The sequence below is a fragment of the Anomaloglossus baeobatrachus genome, chromosome 5 (assembly GCF_048569485.1).
Source record: "Anomaloglossus baeobatrachus isolate aAnoBae1 chromosome 5, aAnoBae1.hap1, whole genome shotgun sequence".
Classification (NCBI taxonomy): Eukaryota; Metazoa; Chordata; class Amphibia; order Anura; family Aromobatidae; genus Anomaloglossus; species Anomaloglossus baeobatrachus.
In genome coordinates, this window is record NC_134357.1 from 384,249,254 (window position 1) to 384,274,395 (window position 25,142).

The 25,142-nt window shown below is 48.9% G+C and overlaps 1 protein-coding gene across 1 annotated transcript in view; it reads right to left on the minus strand.

The window, feature by feature from the left end:
• Window positions 1-25,142, minus strand: part of CDK5RAP3 (CDK5 regulatory subunit associated protein 3) — a 51,729-nt gene that overhangs the window by 17,455 nt on the left and 9,132 nt on the right. Inside the window, exons 4-9 of the mRNA XM_075350060.1 lie at window positions 24,327-24,427; window positions 14,114-14,162; window positions 11,599-11,777; window positions 2,232-2,368; window positions 1,969-2,122; window positions 1,802-1,891 (exon numbers count right to left, since the gene is read on the minus strand). Of these exons, the coding sequence (XP_075206175.1) occupies window positions 1,802-1,891; window positions 1,969-2,122; window positions 2,232-2,368; window positions 11,599-11,777; window positions 14,114-14,162; window positions 24,327-24,427 (710 nt within the window). The remainder of the gene's footprint in view (window positions 1-1,801; window positions 1,892-1,968; window positions 2,123-2,231; window positions 2,369-11,598; window positions 11,778-14,113; window positions 14,163-24,326; window positions 24,428-25,142) is intronic.

Here is a 25,142-nt window from a genome sequence, read left to right on the forward strand (position 1 = left end):
CGTTTGGAGACTGGATGGCACTGCATACGACCCCAAGAATACCATCCCTACAGTCAAGCATGGTGGTGGCAGCATCATGCTGTGGGGCTGTTTCTCAGCCAAGGGGCCTGGCCATCTGGTCCGCATCCATGGGAAGATGGATAGCACGGCGTACCTGGAGATTTTGGCCAAGAACCTCCGCTCCTCCATCAAGGATCTTAAGATGGGTCGTCATTTCATCCTCCAACAAGACAATGACCCAAAGCACACAGCCAAGAAAACCAAGGCCTGGTTCAAGAGGGAAAAAATCAAGGTGTTGCAGTGGCCTAGTCAGTCTCCTGACCGTAACCCAATTAAACACTTGTGGAAGGAGCTCAAGATTAAAGTCCACATGAGACACCCAAAGAACCTAGATAACTTGGAGAAGATCTGCATGGAGGAGTGGGCCAAGATAACTCCAGAGACCTGTGCCGGCCTGATCAGGTCTTATAAAAGACGATTATTAGCTGTAATTGCAAACAAGGGTTATTCCACAAAATATTAAACCTAGGGGTTGAATAATAATTGACCCACACTTTTATGTTGAAAATTTATTAAAATTTAACTGAGCAACATAACTTGTTGGTTTGTAAGATTTATGCATCTGTTAATAAATCCTGCTCTTGTTTGAAGTTTGCAGGCTCTAACTTATTTGCATCTTATCAAACCTGCTAAATCTGCAGGGGGTTGAATACTACTTGTAGGCACTGTAGGTATAATACATATAGATTTATCATCCACAAAATAATACACATATGAGACTGATAGTTAAACATAATAATCATGCTGATATAATAGTAAAAAAGTCCCAAAATCTGCTAACTATCAATATATGATCAAAATAGAAGAGCACAAGTTCCAGAATCTAACACCTAACACAGTGTGATCAGAATAAGTAGGAGTTGTATAGCCTATGTGAGCTAAAGCTAATATGCCATTGGTAAAAAAGTTAGAGGTTTGCTTAAATCTCACTAGCGATAACTGATGTATTTAATATCAAGAGATAATGTAGAATCTAGAATGGGGAATTAATATAAGTATGTAGTTTCAGCTGTGAGAGGTTCTGTACTTACAAATCAAAGTAGTGCATCGCGTGGGGGGGGGTCCTGCCGCCTCAACGTACGTTTCAAAATCTTCTTCAGGAGGTGTTTACTTATATTTATCTATTTTTTATATGTGGGCATATTCCTATTTGATATATCTATGTTTTCAAGATCTTTTTAATTTTTTCAATAAATATATTTTTTAGCTCAATATAGTCTGTTGTCTTTAGTCCTAAACATTGTTTTTATTGTGAATAGAGGTGCATAAAAAAAGCAGCAAATACACATAGTTTAAAAATGGACCAAATGTGTAATCCAAATAAGCCACTGGGTTCAATCTGATGCATTTGTTTAGACTGTCTAGTTTGCACTGTCTTAAAGTAAGACAGCTTTATTTAATGTGTCCCAAGAAATTGTTATAATATCCATTACACCAAGTACATGTTCTACCGAGTTGTGTATGACAGGCATGTTTGGTTTTCTGTCCACTGCACCCTCAGACTATGTAATAGCCATATCACGGCACTGCAAATTTAATAAGTGGCCTTTAATAGACACCCTGCATCACAGCATTTATTCTGCCATATTGCCAATGAGAATAGTCGATTCTTAGAGGGCTCTGTAATCAACCCATGACTGAGGAACCCTGCAGATTATAGGAATAGATAAGAGAAACATAGAATTGTCACCTATGAACATAAAGACTTCTCATACATGCTAGCTCCATGTAGGCATCTTACCTCTGTTCCTGAAACGATGCCCCAGTCTATTTCCTCTGATGGCTGCAGTGATGGAGTCTCTGTAGTTAATCCCAAATTTCCCCAGTCAATCTGGCAAAAAAGTAGGAAATTATAAAGATTGCAGTGACACAAATCATACACTTCTATGGAATCTAGACTACTCTTACCTCTCCTTCTTCTGTACAGCGGGAAACGTCCTCATCCTCCTTGCCTTCTGGCCGTTCTACTGTCACTGGGACTTCTCCGGTTCGCCACTCATATACCGTGGTGTCTCCATGTTCCTGCAAATAGCGGATGAGTGGGAGCGCAAGTTCAGAGGAACTAAAGGAGAGAAAAAAAATGCGATAATCTTTCAATGTTAAGTTACTTGATTTCTGAGCAGCTTTTCTAAAACAATTCAAAGAGAAGAAGACATCACTTCACTGCTTACCTATCACAGACAAAAGACACGCAGGCCTGGTACAATTCGATTGCCGGAAGAAGTCCAGAAGCCTCTGATCCAACCTGTCTCAGGGCTGCTGGGACATCATGGACCAACATCTGAAGTTCCTTACGAACATCGTCTCCCTGCAGGGGAAAAAAATGGGAAAGTAAATCTTCAGTTTGGGTACAATGCCTTACTCCTCTCTCCCTAGTGATTGAGCATGTATGCATACGAGTCTGGGATTAGATGCACATTGCCTCCCTGAAGAATTCAGCCGACTTCAATCTAAAGGGTGCTTTACACGCTGCGACATCGCTAACGATATATCGTCGGGGTCACGTCGTTAGTGACGCACATCCGGCGCAGTTAGCGACATCACAGCGTGTGACACCAAGGAGCGACGATCAACGATCACAAAAACGTTAAAAATCGTTGATCGTTGACACGTCGCTCCTTTTCATAATATCGTTGGTGGTGCATGCCGCTGGTTGTTCGTCGTTCCTGCGGCGTCTCACATCGCTATGTGTGACGCCGCAGGAACGACGAACATCTCCTTACCTGCGTCCACCGGCAATGAGGAAGGAAGGAGGTGGGCGGCATATTCCGACCACTCATCTCCGCCCCTCCTCTGCTATTGGGCGGCCGCTTAGTGACGCCGCAGTGACGTTGCTATGACGCCAAATGCACCTCCCCCTTGAAGGATGGATTGTTCGGTGGTCATAGCGACGTCACTGAAAAGGTATGTGCATGTGATGGTGCCGTAGCGATAATGTTCGCTACGGCAGCGATCACCAAATGTCGCACGAACGACGGGGGTGGTTGCTATCGCTAGCGATGTCGCAGCGTGTAAAGCACCCTTTACAGTCTGGTGACGGTCATGATTTTCAGACTGTCCACATGTCTAGTAACCCAAATTCAACACCCTCAGAAATGCCTATCAGGCTATTGAATTTGACGTGCAGTCAGACTGGGCATTGCAGGCCATAATGTCAGATACGTGAAATCGGGTCTAAACAGAGTAAGGGCTCATGCACACGTTTCTTTTTTTTGCGTTTCCGCAGCGTTTTAAGTTGCAGCATCAGATTGTCAAAATGCATATGTTCTTGTTCCCCAGCAAAGTCTATGAGAATCATGCAAAATCCGTGCACACGTTTGCTTTATTGAACGCAGCGTTTTGAAAGTAAAAAAATTTACAAAATCTCTGCGTTTAGAAAAGCAGCATGTCAATTCTTTTGAGCGTTTTGGCAGCGTTCTACACCCATTGAAATCAATGAGTTGTTGAAAAACGCTACCAAAATACTAAGCATTGCGTTTGCACTGCATTTTTGTTGCGATCCACATGTTTATTTGACATAACAAAGGTAGGTCTTTTGGTCTCTCCCTCCTACCCCCTCTCTCATACTCACTGATCCACGATCACCAGCGCGGCGCTGCACGGCTGTCACACTGTGGCGGCTTCTCATCTTTTGAAAATGGCAGCCGCTCATTATTCCATCTTTTATTGCCTGCTTCCCTCGCCCACTGGCACCTATGATTGGTTGCAGTCAGACCCGCCCCCACGCTGAGTGACAGCTGTCTCACTGCAACCAATCACAGCCGCCGGTGGGCGTGTCTATATAGTGCAGTAAAATAAATAAATAATTAAAAAAAACAACGTGCGGTCCCCCCCAATTTTTATACCAGCCAGGGTAAAGCCACATGGCTGAAGGCTGGTATTCTCAGGATGGGGAGCTCCACGTTATGGAGAGCCCCCCAGCCTAAAAATATCAGCCAGCAGCTGCCCGGAATTGCCGCATCCATTAGATGCGACAGTCCCGTGACTCTACCCGACTCATCCCGAATTGCCCTGGTGCGGTGGCAATCGGGGTAATAAGGAGTTAATGGCAGCAGCCCATAGCTGCCACTAAGTCCTAGTTTAATCATGGCAGCCGTTTCCCCGAGATACCTTCCATGATTAACCTGTAAGTTAAAGAAAATAAACACACACATCCAAAAAATCCTTTATTTGGAATAAAAGACAAAAAAACACCCTCTTTCACCACTTTATTAATCCCCAAATACCCCTCCAGGTCCGACGTAATCCACATGAGGTCCCACGACGCTTTCAGCTATGTTACATGAAGCTGACAGCGAGCGGCCACAGACCACGACCGCTGTCAGCTCCACGCAGCAACTGAAGTGAGCCGCGCGATCAGCGATGACGTTACTCAGGTTACCCGAGGCCACCGCTCTCAGGTGGAAGACTCCAGCTGTGGCTGCGGGTAACCACAGTGACGGCACTGCTGATCGCGCTGCTCACTTCAGTCACTCAGGGGATTTGCGGTCACCGGTGAGTCCTTCACGGGTGACCGCTAATCAGGAAGCGACACACAGACAGATCCGCGGGATGACAATGAAGTCGGGTGAAGTTCATCCGAGTTCATTCTCATCGCACGGCTCTGTCTGTGTCTGCTCTCAGTGGGCATGTAGCAGAGCTGAATTGCCGGGGGACGGCACCAACAAAAATGCATCCAAAACGCATGTAAAATGCATGCAAAAGGCATCCAAAGAAGGGAATTTTGTTTACTTACCGTAAATTCCTTTTCTTCTAGCTCCAATTGGGAGACCCAGACAATTGGGTGTATAGCTATTGCCTCTGGAGGCCACACAAAGTATTACACTTAAAAGTGTAAGGCCCCTCCCCTTCTGGCTATACACCCCCAGTGGGATCACTGGCTCACCAGTTTTAGTGCCAAAGCAAGAAGGAGGAAAGCCAATAACTGGTTTAAAGACCAATTCAATCCGAGGAAACATCGGAGAACTGAACCATACCACATGAACAACATGTGTACCCGAAAAAACAGAAAAACCCCGAGAAAACAGGGCGGGTGCTGGGTCTCCCAATTGGAGCTAGAAGAAAAGGAATTTACGGTAAGTAAACAAAATTCCCTTCTTCTTTGTCGCTCCATTGGGAGACCCAGACAATTGGGATGTCCAAAAGCAATCCCTGGGTGGGTAAAAGAATACCTCATGATAGGGCCGTCAAACGGCCCTCTCCTACAGGTGGCCAACCGCCGCCTGAATGACTTATCTACCTAGGCTGGCGTCTGCCGAAGCGTAGGTATGCATCTGATAATGCTTGGTAAAAGTAAGTAGACTCGACCAGGTGGGTGCCTGACACACCTGCTGAGCCGTAGCCTGGTGCCGTAATGCCCAGGATGCACCCACGGCTCTGGTAGAATGGGCCTTCGGCCTTGAGAGAACCAGAAGCCCAGTAGAACTGTAGGTTTCAAGAATTGGTTCCTCGAGCCCCCGAGCAAGGGTGGATCTGGAAGCTTGCGACTGTTTACGCCGACCAGCGACAAGGACAAAGAGTGCATCCGGGTGGCGCAGGAGCGCCATGCGGGAAGTAGAACCGGAGTGCTCTCACCAGAACCAACAGATTGCAAATCTTTCTGAAATTGATGGACTGGACGAGGACACAAAGAAGGTGAGGTGATATCCTGATTGATATGAAAATGGGATACCACCTTAGGGAGAAATTCCGGAACCGGACGCAGAACTACCCTGTCCTGGTGAAGGACCAGGAAGGGAGTTTGTATGAGAGCGTTGCTAGCTCGGAAACTCTCCTAAGAGACGAGACCGTTACTAGAAGGCCACTTCCCGTGAAAAACGGGAAGGGAGACATCCTTCAAAGGCTCGAAAGGCGGCATCTGGAGAGCAATTAGAACCTTGTTCAGATCTCAGGGCTCTAACGGCCGCTTGTACGGAGTGCTGAGAAGACAAACTCCCCGTAGGAACGTGCGTACCTGAGGAAGTCGTCGTTTCTGAAAAAATACAGATAGCGCTGAGACTTGTCCCTAAAGGGAACTGAGCGACAACCCATTTTCCTACCTAGATTGCAGGAAGGAAGGAAACATAGACGATGCAACCGGCCAGGGAGAAACACCCTGCGCCGAGCACCGAGATAAGAACATCTTCCACGTCCTGTGGTCAATCTTGGCGGACGTTGGTATGCTAGCCTGTCTCATGGTGGCAACCACGTCCTGAGGTAATCCTGACGACACTAGGTTCCAGGACTCAATGCCACACCATCCGGTTGAGGGCCGTAGAATTCAAATGGAAGAATGGCCCTTGAGACAGCCAGTCTGATTGGTCTGGTAGTGCCCCCGGTTAGCCTACCGTGAGGCACCACAGAACCGAGTACCACAACATCCTCGGCCAATTTGTAGCGACGAGGATGGCGCGGCCGCAGTCGGTCTAGATCTAGCGCAGTACTCTGGGCAACAATGCCAGAGGTGGCACCTAAGGTAGCTGGAACTGCGACCAATGCTGAACTAAGGCGTTTGCCGCCAGAGCTCGATGATTGTGAAACCGTGCCATGAAGCTGGCACATTGTTGTTGTGCCGTGACGCCATTAGATCGACGTCCGGCCTCTGTCAGCGGCGCCAGATCTCCTGAAACCCGTCCGGGTGAGGAGACCATACTCTTTCGGCCACACCTCAGCGACTTAGGAAGTCAGCTTCCTAGTTTCCACACTTGGGATGTGAATTGTGGATATGGTGGATGCCGTGTCTTCCACCCACATCAGAACCTGCCGGACTTCCTGGAAGGCTTGCCGGTTGCGCGTTCTTCCTTGGTGGTTGATGTATGCCACCGCTGTGGAGCTGTCCGACTGAAGTCGGATATGCTTGCTTTCCAGCCGCTGTTGGAAGGATTGTAGGGCAAGATACACTGCTCTGTGTTCAAGAACATTGATCTGAAGAGTGGACTCTTGCTGAGTCCACGTACCCTGAGCGCTGTAGTGGAGAAAAACTGCTCCCCACCCTGATAGACTCGCGTCTGTCGTAACTATCGCCCAGGACGGGGATAGGAAGGACCTTCTTTTTGACCAAGAGGTGAGAAGAAGCCACCACCGTAGAGATTCCTTGGCCGCCTGAGAAAGAACGACGACTCTGTTGAGGGACGTCGACTCCTCGTCCCATTGGCGGAGAATGTCCCATTGTAGTGGACGCAGTAAAACTGCGCGAAAGGAACTGCCTCCATTGCTACCATCTTACGTAGGAAGTGCATGAGGCGTCTCAATGTGTGCGACTGGTTCTTAAAGAAGAGCTTGCAGCCCGTAGTGAATGCTGTTTGTCTAGCGGCAGCTTCACTATCGCTGAGAGAGTAAGAAACTCTATGCCTAGATATGTTATCGATAGGGTCGGGGTCGGATCTGACTTTAAAAAGTTGATGATCCACCCAAAACTCTAGAGAGTCTCCAGCGCAACGTTCGGGCAGTGTTGGCATGTTTCCTAAGAGAGTGCCTTGACAAGTAGATCGTCTAAATACGGGACCACAGAGTGACCCTGAGAGTGCAGGACTGTGACTACTGCTGCCCTGACCTTGGCGAAGACCAGTTGGACTGTCGCTAGCCGGAAGGTAGAGCTACGAACAGAGGGTGTTCGTCTCCTATAACGAAGCGTAGAAACGCTAGTGCTCTGGATCAATCGGCACGTGTGGATAAGCATCCTTGATGCCTAATGATGCTAGGAAATATCCTTGGGACCTTGAGGCGATGACATGGCGGAGGGATTCCATCCGGAACCGCCTGGTGTCCACGAGCTTGCTGAGCATTTTTAGATCCAGAACGGGACGGAACGGCCCGTTGTTATAGGTACCGCAAAGAATTTGGGGTAAAAACCGTGACCTTGTTCCTGAAGAGGAACGGGGGTCATCACTCTTTCTGCCTATAGAGTGCACCCTGTTTGCAGAAGAGCAGCGGCCCGGCCGGGAGGTGGAGAAATTCTGAAGAATCGAGTTGGAGGACGAGAAGTGAGCTCTATCCTGTACCCGTGAGACAGAATGTCTCACACTCAATGGTCATTGACCTATGGCAGCTAAATATCGCCAAGGCGGGAGAGCCTGCTACCGACCGAGGCCGCAAGTCATGAGGAAGCCGCCTTGGAAGCGGGTTTTCAGACTGTCGCTTTTTTGGGCGAGACTGAGCCCGCTAAGAATCTTAGCTCCTCTGATCCTTTTGAGTCCACATTGGACGAGGAAAAATGGGACCTGCCCGAGCCTCGAAAAGGCCGAAAACCCCGACTGCCTCTTGCTCTGTTGGGGTTTGTTGTGTCCGGGCTGAGGAAAGGATGAATCCTTACCCCTGGACTGTTTGATGGTTACATCCAACGCTCACCAAACAGTCGGTCAGCAGAAAAAGGCAACTGGTTAGGCAACCTTTTTTGGAAGCAGAATCTGCCTTCCATTCACTTAACGAGCAGACCAGGCTCTGCTTAAAAACACGGAGTAGCGGAGGCTACCGCCGCACGGTTCGCAGAGTCCAGGACAACCTGAATCGCGTAAGAAACAAATGCAGACATTTGAGAGGTTAAGGATGCCACCTGCGGCACAGATGTACGTGTAACCGTGTCAATCTGTGTAAGACAAGCTGAAATAGCTTGGAGTGCCCCAAGGGAGAGAATGCCGGAGCCAACGGTGCGCCGACAGCCTCATAGATGGCTTTCGACCAGAGATCCATCTGTCTGTCAGTGGCATCTTTGAGTTTGCAGTTCCATCTCCCACTGCAACTATGGATCTAGCTACAAGCCTGGAGATTGGAGGATGCCGCTCGGGACATTGGGTCCAGTCCTTGACCAAGTCAGGGGACAGGGATAACGTGTATCCTAAGCCGTTTGGAGAAGCGCATATCTGGATAAGCGTGGTGTTCCTGGACTGCCTCTCTGAAGGCAGAGTGGTCCAGAAAAATACGTGAAGCTGACTCCTCCACTGGAGGAGCTGTGAGAAATAACCCACATTCTATAGATGGACGCTATAAGATTATTTACTATGGCGTCACAATCAGGTGTATCCAGATTGAGAGCGGTCTCAGGATCAGAATCCTGAGCCGCTACTTCCGCCTCATTACACAGCGAGTCCTTCTGTTAGGACCCTGATGAAACCGAGGCCGCTCATAGCGAGCCCACTTAGGCTGTCTGGGACTGACGTCCGTGCAGAGCCGTGACTCTGGGATGCGTGTGACATTCCCGGAGCTGTTAGTTATTCACACTGAGGGGGGCCATGGATCAATGATTCAACAGTGCCCATATTGTGAGAGACATGTCCGGACTGCTAGGCTTCTAGTATCATAGCCATAGTCTCAGAAAAACTGTCAGTAAATACTGCAGACACCGTCCTCATCCCCTGGCCATTAGTGCATACAATGGGAGTCTATGTACCTGCCGGCCGTATAGCCGTACATGCTGTACCAGCTGTATAGAAAAACATGTGGTTCTGCACCTTTGTTTTACACAGAGAATATGCTGATAACTCCTCCGCATAATCCAGGAGGGTATATACAACGTGCGACCAAACAGTGCAATGTATATAGTACAAGCATATCTATAAGTGCACTTCTGCACTAGTGGGGTTAGCACCACAGGTGCTGCTTAACGCCTGTTACAGCGATTGTGTGACTATCAGAATGCCAGGGTCTTCCACACTTGTCTCTGTATCGTACAGAAACTGACACTAATGGCTGCCGGTGTCCTTGTAGAGAAGGAAGCCGTGGGCGTGCCTGAGAAAGTGCGGGAATCCGGTTTCACAGTGCACACAGTGAGAGGGGTGGAGTATGCAAAACATACTCCAGCTCTCAGCGCTGCTCTATGCAGCGTCACGCCCCTACCCTGACTGTCAGGGCTGTGGGCGGTAACGAAGGGAGACTAGGCCCAGAAGCCGGGGACTCGAGTTAACAGCGCGGCCGCCGTAAAAGCGCGGGCCGCGCTGAAGTCCCCGGCGCACCACAAGTGCCAGCCGCGCCGCAGTTCCAGCGGCCGGCGCGACTGATTCATAGAAGTGGCCAGCGTCCCGCCCCTCTCCTGACTGGCAGGTCTGGGGGCGGGAACGAACGGAAGCAGGCCGCAAAAGCCGGGGACTCTAGTTATCAGCGCGGCCGCCGTAAAAGCGCGGGCCGCGCTGAAGTCCCCGGCGCACCACAAGTGGCAGCCGCGCCGCTGCCAGCGGCCGGCGCGACCGATTCCTGGAAGTGGCCAGCGTCCCGCCCCTCTCCTGACTGGCAGGTCTGGGGGCGGGAACGAACGGAAGCAGGCCGCAAAAGCCGGGGACTCTAGTTATCAGCGCGGCCGCCGTAAAAGCGCAGGCCGCGCTGAAGTCCCCGGCGCACTACAAGTGCCAGCCGCGCCGCAGTCCCAGCGGCCGGCGCGACCAATTCCCATAAGTGAGCCTGCTTCAGCAAAGCTGAATGAGGCCATGGCACAGGCGCCGCAGCGCTGATGTCCCCCGGCGCACTACAACACCCAGCATGCTGCGGTGTGAGCGCCAAATGCACGGGGACACAGAGTACCTTGAGGAAGCAGGGCCATGTCCCTGATGTACTCCGCTCCATCCAGCATCTTCTCCAGGGGCTGTAGATGGAGCACGGTCTCAGTGCCTGGAGACCGGTAAATCCCACTTCACCCAGAGCCCTGTAAAAAGGGATGGGGAAGGAATCAGCATGTGGGCTCCTGCCGCCGTACCCGCAATGGGTACCTCAACCTTACAAACACCTCCGACATACAGTGGGGTGAGAAGGGAGCATGCTGGGGACACTATATGTGTCCTCTTTTCTTCCATCCGACATAGTCAGCAGCTGCTGCTGACTAAAAAGTGGAGCTATGCGTGGATGTGTTGCCTCCTTCGCACAAAGCACAAAAACTGGTGAGCCAGTGATCCCACTGGGGGTGTATAGCCAGAAGGGGAGGGGCCTTACACTTTTAAGTGTAATACTTTGTGTGGCCTCCAGAGGCAATAGCTATACACCCAATTGTCTGGGTCTCCCAATGGAGCGACAAAGAAATACATGCGTTTTGGATGCATTCTTTTTTGTCAAAACGCAGTGTCAAGTCTGCCAGCGGGTATGCTTTTTTCTGCACTGGTCAGGACGCAGTGTGCGCACGAGCCCTAAGGCCTTATTCAGATACTTATTTTTTTCATGTATGAGAAAAATGAACTGATTTTTTAGGTCAGAGTTTAATTCGAGTGCCATCAGAGTTTGGTTCGAGCGTCATCAGAGTTTGGTCCGAGCGTCATCAGAGTTTGGTCCGAGCGTCATCAGAGTTTGGTCCGAGCGTCATCAGAGTTTGGTCCGAGCGTCATCAGTTTGGTCTGAGTGTCATCAGAGTTGGCTCAAGTGTCATCAGTTTTTCTCATTACGTGAAAAATAATATTCTCTATTATTTTCCTATCTAGCAGTCTGGGCAAATTGGACCACAATCAGCATCCAAGTGCTGTCCGTTTTTTACCAATGTAAAAGGATGAAATTGACAGCAAATCTGCTAGATAAAAATGTGGATTTTGTAGCAGATTCAGCCTCTCATGTGTATTTACTTTAAAACTAATTATTTTGTACACTTACATTGATTCCATAGCGCTTGCAGCTGCTATAATACTGTTCTCGCTGCTCCGCTGCGCCCTGCACACACTCCTCGGCCCGGCGCTCACACTCCACACCAAGCTGCTGACACCGGGTTATCTGTTTCTTTAAGCCAGGGATCTCATAGCTCACATTACGCATCAGCAGACTGCCACTCTCCGCTAGAAAGGGCAAAAAACACATTAGGCACCTCAGTCATAGTTATCTACCCCGCAAGGAGGCTCTTACCCTACAAACGTTTCAAAAAGGAGTTCCCATAATATACAAAAAAGTGTCCATATGGAAATAACTGGAGTATGTATGTTTGACCACTTCACTGCTCACTTCTTGGAAATTCTAATAAGCATTAGGCCAATGTCGGACGAACTCCCCGATATTGACTGGTTTGGCCAACACACTAATGGGTATAAAAGCCCCAATTATTGTTGAGGAATATATCAATCCATGTCTGATTTCGGCCTGCCGATCACTTTGTTCTTCTGATGATATGCCATTACCAGACATATTTGCTCTCTCATACAGAATACAGGAGCTCGCAGCCAAACGAGTGCTCCTGTGAATGGAAGATATGGCCGAGATGACTGTTGGCTGAATGATCATCCAAAGTATCAAGCTTCCAACAGCCATGCATGGTGAATGGACGGCTTAACACAGTTTATATACAAAAGCCGCACATTAATTAACTCTATGCACTATCCCAGCTCTTATTGTATAGCTTTCATACAGACATTGTGTCACAGCATTTCTGCAATCTATGTTCCTATGTGGTATTGGCGTTTTTTCAAGTGTCAAACAGTGATTAATCAGTTTCTAAGTGGTGTGGCCTTGACCACTGGGGATCCCACAGAATGAAGGGTCTCCATTAATGTTTATACAGCCATAGCGACTCTTCTGTATGGCTGTTGCTGTCCAGATCCAATGATGAGAATCCAAGATTCATGAATAGGATACAAAAATGTTGACTATGAGAAAGATGTCACAGTGCCCCCATAACAAAGATGGAAACAGAGCAGTTCTTCTTTATGGCACCTGCACCATATGACTGTCAGCTTTTACTCTACAGCCAATATACGGGAATTGGGTAATTCTCTACTGTATGCCTACACCTTTGGCTGAGAGCAGCCCATCAAGTACAGTAACACCACATTCAAATCAAAATTTGAGCATGAGTATAAAAATAAATGTTTATTATTATCTATTAAAACCAGTTATTTTACTAAAAATATAATACAGGAACAGTGATAGCATTAAGAAGGAGATCGATATCAAGCCTTACTGAGTGTGCTGCACCAGTTTTCTGGAACACACTACCCCAGACGATCTGACTAGTATCTAGCCCGCACATTTTTAAGCATGCTTTAATCCACATCTCTTTAGACAAGATTATCACCTCAACTCACTAACCTAACTCCCCCGTTTCCTCTTTTTAACTTTTAATCGGAATCTGCTTCCTACTATTCAATTGTCCAGATCCACCATGCACCTAACAGCACGCGGTAACTGCACTTAGATACTGGCTGATGACTAGATCATGCAGCTACTTGAAATGTCCCATTTATTATAATGATGGCGCCTCTGCACATTATATATATTATACCGTATTTTTCGGACTATAAGACGCACCCTGGTTTTAGAGGAGGAAAATAGGAAAATAAAATTTTAAGCAAAAAATGTGGTCATGACACACTGTTATGGGGCGAGGATCTGCTGTTGACACTGTTATGGGGTTAATGTCCCTAAATTCTCTACTAAGGTACCCAATCCTGGTAATGATCCTCCTGCCTTGTATAGGATCCCCATCCTTGTATATATGTCCCTCATCCTGGTATATGGCCCACATCCTGTGGCACACATAAAAACATTAACGTTTATACTCGCCTTTTCTCGCTCCACGCAGCATCGCTCGTATTCCTGTCTGTACCAGCAGCAGCACCGCTGACCTGTGTGGAGCCATGCGTACAGTGATGACGTCATCACTGTGCGCACCGTTCTCCACACACATCAGCGGGCCGGCAAACAGGAGGTCATCGTGATGCTGCAGGAAATGGTGACCGGTGAGTATACTTATTCACTGCCCCCCGCGCTGATGATGATACACCGAGGGCAGTGAATATAGCCATACATGTTCACTCGAGGCTGTAGGAGCCAGGAATGATCACACGGGCCGGCTGTTTAGTATGTGCGCACCCCCCGCCTATCATCCCGCCCACCTGTCAGCGCTGGCTTCAGGGCTGAGAGATGATGGGCGTTGGGATGCAGTGCATGTGAAATGAGGCTAATGAGCGGGCCCACGTGATCACGGTAGGCGCTGCTACAGCCTGCTCCTGCCTCTGATGACCTGCTCCACCACCACCGACCCCACTTCACCGCAGCCAGCGGACTATAAGACGCACCCCCCACTTTCCCCAAAAAATTTTGCTGAAAAAAGTGCGTCTTATAGGCCGAAAAATACGGTATTTATGGTTTTTATTATGAATCCTATATTTGTAGCACTTACCCAGATAGGAATTATCGGCCTGGTATAGAGAGATCACTTCTTGCCAATCCTAAAAATAAAAACAATATTTAGGTATGTCATATATGTGTAAGATGAAAATACCTTATTAATGAAATACCGCGCATTTAACACAAAGGGGTTTATTTCTAAGACATTATTTACACTGCATCGCACCCCACAAAACGTTCTCCTCTATATAATGTAATGGAGATTCCCATTCACCTACATGTAACATATGTCCAGTTTAACCCCTTAAACACCAAGCAATTTTTTCATTTTTTACGATTTCACTTGTCCCTCCCCTTCTTCCAAGATCTGTAACTTTTCTATTTTCCCACAGACAAAGCCATATAAGAGCTTATTTGTTGTGGGACTAGTTGTACCTTTGAGTGACATCATCCATTGTATCATATGTTTTACTGGAAAATGGGAAGCAATTGCCAGTGGCATCTAAGAGGTTAAAATTTGACATGTACATGATAATTGTTGATAGTGCACGTCTTGGCACGTGTATGGGGTCGTAACGTCGTCAGCCTCCGATGCAAAATTGAACACCGAATAACCCCTTTAAGCTTCCAGCAAAACATATAGCTACTGACACCTTGTTTTTTTCAGATGAACAAAACATAAAACGTAGTCTCCGACTCTAAAGCAGGTTGTCCACTTAGGATAAATCTTACAAATTGCTTTAATGTAATACAGCAACGTGTATGTCGTTGATCTGCGCAATGTATCCTAACTCGACAAGCCATCACCTATATGGCACTTTTGCCTATAATATGGCAGCAGATGGAGGGGCCCAAGTCCAGATACTCCACTCCGCACACCTCACTAAAATACACTACAGGGGTCTAAACACTGTGGGGTTTTTTCTAATTAGATCATTTGTATTAAATATAAAAACACAATGTACCTATAGCAATTATCATTACGAAAAGTAAATAAATAATAGTATTTTTACATTTAAATGCAATCATAGGATTGATCTAAAATTTTTCTGGGTAAAAATGTTATAGATTTGCCATACGTTAACAACAGATCATTGCCAATGGTTAGATCTATTTGTGAGAATGACCGATGTGGAGACGAATAACAAGACTATGGCCGCATCCCTGGGTGGTGCAGTCCCCATATCACTCTCATTCTCGTGTCTGCTATTAAGCGAGGAAAATATCTGGGTCTAACATTTTGTGGGATAGTTCCTGAATGATGTTTGTCCCAACATGGATGTGAATATGTATTAAAGTCACCCACCATAATCACCGGAAGATCCACATATCCACCTAAATAAGCAAATATGATTTTCCGTATTCCAGAGGAGTATGGATGGGAATATACAGGGCATCAACCATGATCTCAACACGATGCAGACATTGTCCACATGATTTGGAGTTGCCCAGTAGTCGCCTCCTTTTGGTGAGAGGTTGCCTCGATTCTATCTTCCCTGGTCTCCTTCTCCATACCCCTTGCTCCACTGCTCTGTCTTTTCGGAGTTATGGACGAGGGATTTTGGCCCCATCACTTCAAAATTTTCCTGCGAGAGACTCTCTTTATGGCTAGGACACTCATAGTCCTTCGTGGGATGGGTAGCTCTCACCCAACTACACGAGCTTGGATAGAACTAGTCAATACAATAATTCCATACAAACAGACTCTATACCAAAAATAGAGGTTGCCCTGAAAAGCTTGATAATGTTTGGGAGATGTGGAACTCCTCCCCGTTGACAATATCCAACTGAATATGGTGTTATAAGGTTTTTTACCTATGAGATATAATTTCTCAATTTTTACATACATTAGAAACACTGTCCCCATTGGGGCTCACAATCTAAATTCCCTATCTGTATGTCTTTGGAGTGTGGGAGGAAACCCACACAAACACGGGGAGAACATACAAACTCCTTGCAGTTGTTGCCCTTGGTGGGATTTGAACCTAGGACCCCAACCCAGAGTCCTGCTGTAAGTTGTTTATGTTAAATATTACAAATCTGTGCCTAAAGGTTGGCCTGATCTTTTGTCAGAGAGCTGTGATATATTGCATCAGAGCATCTGCCTGATCACTGGTTATGGTGACTGCTCTGTCCCTCCCCATTAGTTTCTGCAGAATGGCTGTTTTTATAGGGAATCTGTCACCAGGTTATTGCCTCCTATTCTGAGAGCAGCATAACGTAAGGGCAGAGATCCTGATTCCAGCGGTGTCACTTACTGGGCTGCTTTGTGTAGTTTTGATAAAGAAGGGAATTTTGTTTACTTACCGTAAATTCCTTTTCTTCTAGCTCCTATTGGGAGACCCAGACAATTGGGGTGTATAGCTTCTGCCTCCGGAGGCCACACAAAGTATTACACTTTAAAAAGTGTAACCCCTCCCCTCTGCCTATACACCCTCCCGTGGATCACGGGCTCCTCAGTTTTGGTGCAAAAGCCGGAAGGAGGAAACTTATAAATTGGTCTAGGGTAAATGCAATCCGAAGGATGTTCGGAGAACTGAAAACCATGAACCAAAAGAACAATTCAACATGAACAACATGTGTACACAAAAGAACAACCAGCCCGAAGGGTACAGGGGCGGGTGCTGGGTCTCCCAATAGGAGCTAGAAGAAAAGGAATTTACGGTAAGTAAACAAAATTCCCTTCTTCTTTGTCGCTCCATTGGGAGACCCAGACAATTGGGACGTCCAAGAGCAGTCCCTGGGTGGGTAAAAGAATACCTCAATAAAAAAGAGCCGAAAAAAATGGCCCCCTCTTACAGGTGGGCAACCGCCGCCTGAAGGACTCGCCTACCTAGACTGGCGTCTGCCGAAGCATAGGTATGCACTTGATAGTGTTTCGTGAAAGTGTGCAGACTAGACCACGTAGCTGCCTGACACACCTGCTGAGCCGTAGACCGGTGCCGCAATGCCCAGGACGCACCCACGGCTCTGGTAGAATGGGCTTTCAGCCCTGAAGGAAGCGGAAGCCCAGAAGAACGGTAGGCTTCGAGAATCGGTTCCTTGATCCACCGAGCCAAGGTTGACTTGGAAGCCTGCGAACCCTTACGCTGGCCAGCGACAAGGACAAAGAGCGCATCTGAACGACGCAGGGGCGCCGTGCGAGACACGTAGAGCCGAAGTGCTCTCACAAGATCCAAAGAGTGCAAATCCTTTTCACACTGGTGAATTGGATTAGGGCAAAATGAAGGCAAGGAGATATCCTGATTGAGATGAAAGGGGGATACCACCTTAGGGAGAAATTCCGGGACCGGACGCAGAACCACCTTATCCTGGTGAAACACCAGGAAGGGGGCTTTGCATGACAGCGCTGCTAGCTCAGACACTCTCCGAAGTGATGTGACTGCCACTAGAAAACCACCTTCTGCGAAAGACGTGATAGAGAGACATCCCGCAGCGGCTAGAAAGGTGGTTTCTGAAGAGCCGTTAGCACCCTGTTAAGATCCCAGGGTTCCAGCGGACGCTTGTAAGGTGGGACTATGTGGCAAACTCCCTGCAGGAACGTGCGGACCTGCGGAAGCCTGGCTAGACGCTTTTGAAAAAATACAGAGAGCGCCGATACTTGGCCCTTGAGAGAGCCAAGTGACAAACCCTTGTCCATTCCGGATTGAAGGAATGAAAGAAAAGTGGGTAAGGCAAACGGCCATGGAGTAAAACCGTTATTAGCGCACCAGGATAGGAAGATTTGCCAAGACCTATAATAGATCTTGGCGGACGTAGGCTTCCTGGCCTGTCTCATGGTGGCAATGACATCCTGAGATAACCCTGAAGACGCTAGGAGCCAGGACTCAATGGCCACACAGTCAGGTTGAGGGCCACAGAATTCAGATGGAAAAACGGGCCTTGTGACAGCAAGTCTGGGCGGTCTGGAAGCGCCCACGGTTGACCCACCGTGAGATGCCACAGATCCGGGTACCACGACCGCCTCGGCCAGTCTGGAGCGACGAGAATGGCGCGACGGCAGTCGGACCTGATCTTGCGTAACACTCTGGGCAGCATCGCCAGAGGAGGAAACAGATAAGGCAGTCGAAACTGCGACCAATCCTGAACTAACGCGTCCGCCGCCAGAGCTCTGTGATCCTGAGACCGTGCCATGAATGCCGGGACTTTGTTGTTGTGCCGTGATGCCATGAGATCGACGTCCGGCGTTCCCCAGCGGCGACAGATCTCTCGAAACACGTCTGGGTGCAGAGACCATTCCCCCGCATCCATGCCCTGACGACTGAGAAAATCTGCTTCCCAGTTTTCTACGCCCAGGATGTGAACTGCGGAGATGGTGGAGGCTGTGGCTTCCACCCACTGCAGAATCCGTCGGACTTCCTGGAAGGCTTGACGACTGCGAGTGCCGCCTTGGTGGTTGATGTATGCGACGGCAGTGGCGTTGTCCGACTGGATACGGATCTGCCTGCCCTCCAGCCACCGATGAAAAGCCAATAGGGCTAGATACACTGCCCTTATCTCCAGAATATTGATCTGAAGGGATGACTCTATCGGAGTCCAGGTTCCCTGAGCCCTGTGGTGGAGAAAAACCGCTCCCCACCCTGACAGGCTCGCGTCCGTGGTGACCACAGCCCAGGTTGGGGGTAGGAAGGATTTTCCCTGCGATAGAGAATTGGGAAGGAGCCACCACTGAAGTGACTTCTTGGTTGCAAGGGAAAGAGAGACGTTCCTGTCGAGGGAAGCCGACCTCCTGTCCCATTTGCGGAGAATGTCCCATTGGAGTGGCCGAAGATGGAATTGCGCGAACGGGACTGCCTCTATAGCTGCCACCATCTTCCCCAGGAAGTGCATGAGGCGCCTTAAGGGGTGTGACTGACTCCGAAGAAGGGATTGCACCCCTGCTTGCAGAGAAAGCTGTTTGTCGCTCGGAAGCTTAACTAACGCTTGCTGGGTATGAAACTCCATCCCAAGGTACGTCAGTGATTGGGTCGGTGTCAACTTGGATTTCGGGAAGTTGATGATCCACCCGAACCGCTGGAGAGTCGCCAGAGTGACAGATAGACTTTGTTGACACGCCACCCGAGACGGGGCCCTGACTAGGAGATCGTCCAAGTAGGGAATCACCGAGTGGCCCTGAGAATGCAGGACCGCCACAACGGATGCCATGACTTTGGTGAAAAGCCGTGGTGCTGTCGCCAAGCCGAAAGGCAATGCCACGAACTGAACTGGAGGTGTTCGTCCCCGATGGCGAAACGCAGGAAACGTTGATGCTCGGGTGCGATCGGTATATGGAGATAAGCATCCTTGATGTCGATCGATGCTAGGAAGTCTCCTTGTGACATTGAGGCGATGACCGAGCGGAGAGATTCCATCCGGAACCGTCTGGTTCTCACATGTCTGTTGAGTAGCTTGAGGTCCAGAACGGGACGGAATGACCCGTTCTTTTTTGGCACCACGAACAATTTGGAGTAAAATCCGCGACCACGTTCCTGAAGGGGAACGGGGATCACAACTCCTTCCATCTTTAGAGCGGCTACTGCCTGAAAAAGTGCGTCGGCCTGAGCGGGGGGCGGAGAGGTTCTGAAGAAGCGAGCCGCAGGACGAGAGCTGAACTCTATCCTGTAACCATGAGACAGAATGTCTCTCACCCATCGGTCTTGAACATGTGGCCACCAGGCGTCGCCAAAGTGGGAGAGCCTGCCACCGACCGAGGATGCGGTCAGGGGAGGCCGAGAGTCATGAGGAAGCCGTCTTGGAGGCAGTGCCTCCTGCGGCCTTTTGTGGGCGAGACTTGGATCGCCGCGCATAGGAGTTCCTCTGGCCTTTCTCCGGCCTGTTGGACGAAGAGGATTGGGACTTGGCGGAGGGACGAAAGGACCGAAATCTCGATTGAACCTTTCTCTGTTGAGGTCTCTTAGGTTTGGCCTGGGGTAAGGAGGAATCCTTTCCTTTGGATTCCTTAATAATCTCATCCAATCGTTCGCCAAACAAACGGTCGCCAGAAAACGGCAAACCGGTTAAGAACCTCTTGGAAGCCGAGTCTGCCTTCCATTCGCGCAGCCACATGGCCCTGCGGCCTGCCACAGAGTTAGCGGATGCTACAGCTGTACGGCTAGCAGACTCCAGGACGGCGTTCATGGCGTAGGATGAAAAGGCTGACGCCTGAGAGGTCAAAGACGCAACTTGCGGAGCAGAATTACGTGTGACAGCATTAATCTCAGTCAGACAAGCCGAGATAGCTTGGAGTGCCCACACGGCTGCAAAGGCCGGGGCAAAAGACGCGCCCGTGGCCTCATAGATGGACTTCACCAGGAGCTATATCTGTCTGTCAGTGGCATCCTTTAGCGATGAGCCATCTGCAACCGATACCACGGATCTAGCTGCCAATCTTGAGACTGGAGGATCCATCTTGGGACAGTGAGCCCAACCCTTAACGACTTCAGATGGGAAGGGGTAACGCGTGTCAGTGAGGCGCTTAGTAAAGCGCTTGTCCGGGACCGCTCTGGGCTTCTGGACAGCGCCTCTGAAGTTAGAGTGATCGAAAAACGCATTGCGTGTACGTTTGGGGAACTGAAACTGGTGTTTCTCCTGCTGAGACGCCGACTCCTCTACAGGAGGAGGCGGGGGAGAGAGATCCAACACCTGGTTGATGGACGAGATAAGATCATTTACTAAGGCGTCCCCCTCAGGTGTATCAAGGTTAAGGGCGACGTCAGGGTCAGAGCCCTGAGCTGCGACGTCCGCCTCGTCCTCCAGAGAGTCCTCAAGCTGGGAACCCGAGCAGCGTGAGGAAGTCGGGGAAGATTCCCAGCGAGCCCGCTTAGCCGGTCTAGGACTGTGGTCCGGGCAGGAGTCCTCCGCCTGAGACCTAGGGGCCAACCTGGGAGCGCTGCGGCGCGGACCGAGAGGGGCCTGGAGGCGACGAGCCAACAGGGGCCGGGGCCTGTGAAAGGACCGGTCTGGACTGCAAAGCCTCTAGCAGCTTAGAAGACCATTTGTCCATAGACTGAGCCATGGATTGAGAAAGTGACTCAGAGAGTTTCTCAGCAAAAGAGGCGAACTCTGTCCCTGCAGCCTGGACAGGGGGAGCAGGGGGGTCTACATGAGCCGAGGGGCCCACTAGTGTCCGAGGCTCCGGCTGAGCAAGCGAGACAGGGGTCGAGCATTGCTCACAGTGAGGGTAGGTGGAACCCGCAGGTAACATAGCCCCACAAGAGGTACAGGCCGCAAAAAAACCCTGTGCCTTAGCAGCTTTGCTCCTTGTGGACGACATGCTGTTGTCTCCTAGGAGAGTGATCACTGAGGGTATATGGGAAAGGGGTATACAGCCCGACCGAACAAATATATATATATATACGTATCTATTCCGGCACCCTAGGGGGACCAGCACCGGGTGACCGGTGTGGCTTACCGACCGCTAACAAGCGGAGTGTGTCCTCCAGATTCCCTGCCTTAGATCCCCCGGAGCTACAGAGCTGTTCACTGAGAATCCTCCACCGGCAGAATGCCAAAAAATGGCTGCCGAAGCTCTCAGGGGAGGAGTGGAGCCGTGGGCGGCGCCAGGAAAGTGCGGGAATCTGGGGTCCCCACAGTGATCAGTGAGGGGGGAGGAAAACATGCAGGATGCTCCAGCCCTCACAGCCGACGTCAGGTCGGTAATCCCGCCCTTACCCCTGACAGGCAGGCCCGGGGGCGGGATTTTTGCGACTAGGCCGCGATGAAGCCGGGGACTAAATTTGAGACCGTGCCCGACAAGCAGGCACGGTTGGCGCGGAAGTCCACCGGCCTTCTCAATTCAGCAGCTGCCGCGGCTTCCGGGAAGAAGGTGCGCTCCCTGCACAGTCCCCAATGGGGACACAGAGTACCTTTGAGTTGCAGGGCCCGGTCCCTGAGGTTGAAGAGGCTCCGGTCCGGCAGGTTCCCACAGGGGCTGCGGAGGGAGCACGGTCCCAGTAAATGGATGACCGCTTAGGATCCCACTTCTCCCAGAGCCGCATAAGGGATGGTGAAGGAGACGGCATGTGGCTCCAGGCTCTGTACCCGCAATGGGTACCTCAACCTTAACAACACCGCCGACATAGTGGGGTGAGAAGGGAACATGCCGGGGGCCCCGTGGGAGCCCTCTTTTCTTCCAACCGACATAACTAAGTATGAGAATGTATGAGTGGATGTGTGCCTCCTTCCACACAAAGCATAAAACTGAGGAGCCCGTGATCCACGGGAGGGTGTATAGGCAGAGGGGAGGGGTTACACTTTTTAAAGTGTAATACTTTGTGTGGCCTCTGGAGGCAGAAGCTATACACCCCAATTGTCTGGGTCTCCCAATGGAGTGACAAAGAAATCACTGTTAATCAGCAGTAGATTATCATTAGAGGACTACTTGACCTGCTTCCAGGTAGTCCAGCATATTCATGAGGTCTATATAACTGCTAGATCTGCAGCAGAGAAAACATTGATTTTATCAAAATGACAGCAAACAGCTCAGTAAGTGACACAGCACTGGAATCAGAGTCTCTGTCTCTACATTATGCTGCTCACAGATGGGGGAGCAAAAACATGGTGACAGATTCCCTTTAAGACCACCACAAACTCACCAAAACATCAGTGCAAGGATAGCTGATTTCCATTACAGCAAGGACAGAATTGCCCGCCATGTGTATATAGTCACAGTCTGGTGTTATTTCACGTCGGCTGCTGATCTGCATTGACCATACTGTGCTTTATTTGCATCTGGTTTACATGTAGCCAAATCACTGTCTGTCACTTGTTGCTCGACTTCTGGGGCTTTTTCACTCACCTTACATATCAGGGGAAGTCATTCTACACATTTTAGGCATTGTACAATGTTTTGTTAACATTCTGGTGCTTTATTAACCCTTTAACATCCCATGATGGATAATATCCATCACATAGCGTGTCAGGGACTTTGCAGCAGGCTCATAAACAGAGTCCACTCCACAGAGGGAAGACGCCAGCTATATTATATAGTTAACATCTGCCTCTAGAGCAGCATTTGGCTTCCCCACCGATCGCTGCAGTCAACAAGGTGGTCCAGAATCTAAAGTGACCCTTCTAAATATCTATCTTTACACTTTAACAACTTTTGTAATTATCTTTATTACACAATTTCCTACACTTCTCCCTATATTGCTAATCTCTAAATGTGTTTTTTTATTGCACTTCCTGTGACGTTTTGTTTGACAGGAGTCTCAAACGTGACGTCACAGGAAGCTGGGGCTGCACTCACTCCCTGCAGCATCTATCTCTCCTCCAGGAACAGGACGTCATCAGTGAGCGGCGCTGCAGTTACTTACTAGTTTCAGGCATCGCTGCCTCCTCTGAAGACGTCCTGCATCCAAGATGATAGACACTAAGGAAGATATGAGTTGTGAACACAGCATTGGCAATGTGATTCTATCTTTGCTGCAGCAATAGATGTCGTCAGGGGGCAGGGATAGAACTAATGAGTGACACTATCACCGCCTCACAGCTTTTAGCAACGCCCTCAAAAGAATCATCGTCAGGGGACAGTGCTGGTGTCACTCCCTGCTTCTATTACCGCCCTCAAACAAATCATCATCAGGGGCAATGATGTCTGCAGGAAGTGAAACCAGTGATGCCCCCTGATGACAACTTGTTTGAGGGCAGTGCTAGAAGCTGTGGGGTGGCACTGGCGTCATTTCCTGCTTTTATTACTGCCCCCTGATGAGGATTCATTTGATGGCGGTGATAAAAGCAGTGAGTGACACCAGTACCGCCTCCTGATGACGAGAGCAGAGTGCTGGCACTACACTCACATCTTCCATAGAATATCATAATGGATGCAGGCTGTCTTCAGAGAGGGTTGCAATGCAAGAAACTAGTAGGTAACTGCAGTGCTGCCCCCTGGTGACATTCTGTTCCAGGAGGGGCAATGGACACTACAGGGAGTAAGTGCAGCCCCAGCCTCCCGTGACGTCACGTTTGAGACTGCTCTCAAACCAAACCTCAGAGGAAGTGCAGTAAAAAAAACTTACATCGGGGGATTAGATAGATAGAGAGAAATGTAGGGTAATATATAAGAAAACAAAATACAAAAATGGTTAGGGTGTAAAGATAATGTTTAGGAAAGGAATTTTAGGTACTGAACATTTAATGAACAGGGTATGGTCAAAATACCTACGGATGGTGCTCAATTCTCAGCCGATGTTTAGGGTTGTCACAAAGGTGTCAGATAAACCCCTTTAATTCTACTAGGGAACGTTTTCCATCATAGATCTTATTTGTATATAGATATAATTTCCTACCTTCATTCTCTGAGATGAATATCGTCCAAACAGGTTTTTGGTGGCAGCTTCTGTTCCCTTTAATATCTCCACAATCTTTAAGCAGTGGAAGTAATTAATATCTGGAATAAATGAAAAATATAACGATAAAATCTATAAATCCACATTCTGCATCCTCTTATAGAAGCCCTGGTATCATGACAAGTCTTCTTATCATAACTATAGCTTCCAGCCAGTAAAAAGCAATGGGCACGATGGACAATCCCACCAGGCAAACATGCAAAAAATTGCAGACTTGGGGCCCAATTTATTATTTGTGCTTTTTTGTTTTCTATAGCTTGGTGTTTTTTTTGCCTATTTTTCATTTGCACCTTATACTTCCTTTGAGTTGCACCTTTTTTAAAGTCTATTTTATATGTGTTCATCTGTGTTGTTTTTATGTTGTTTGTTAGTGTGGGCGAGATTTTTTTCACATGTTTCATCTGATTCAACAATTGCAACTTTTGCAACTGTTGAATCATCAAGGCGTTCCACCGCCAGGTCCTCCATGTGTTCCACCACAGGTCCTGGCTCTCCACTGCACTGCGTCCTAGGTTCCTCTGCCGGCTGGAAGCAATTGGTATCGCTGGATGTGATGAGTGTGTGTAACCTGATGTGTGTGGGTGTGCGATCTGATGTGTGTGGGTGTGCGATCTGGTGGGTGTGCGAGCTGATGTGTGTGTGTGTATATATGTGATCTGATGTGTGTGGGTGTGCGATGAGATGTGTGTGTGCGATGAGATGTGTGTGTGTGATCTGATGTGTGTGTGTATATATGTGATCTGATGTGTGTGGGTG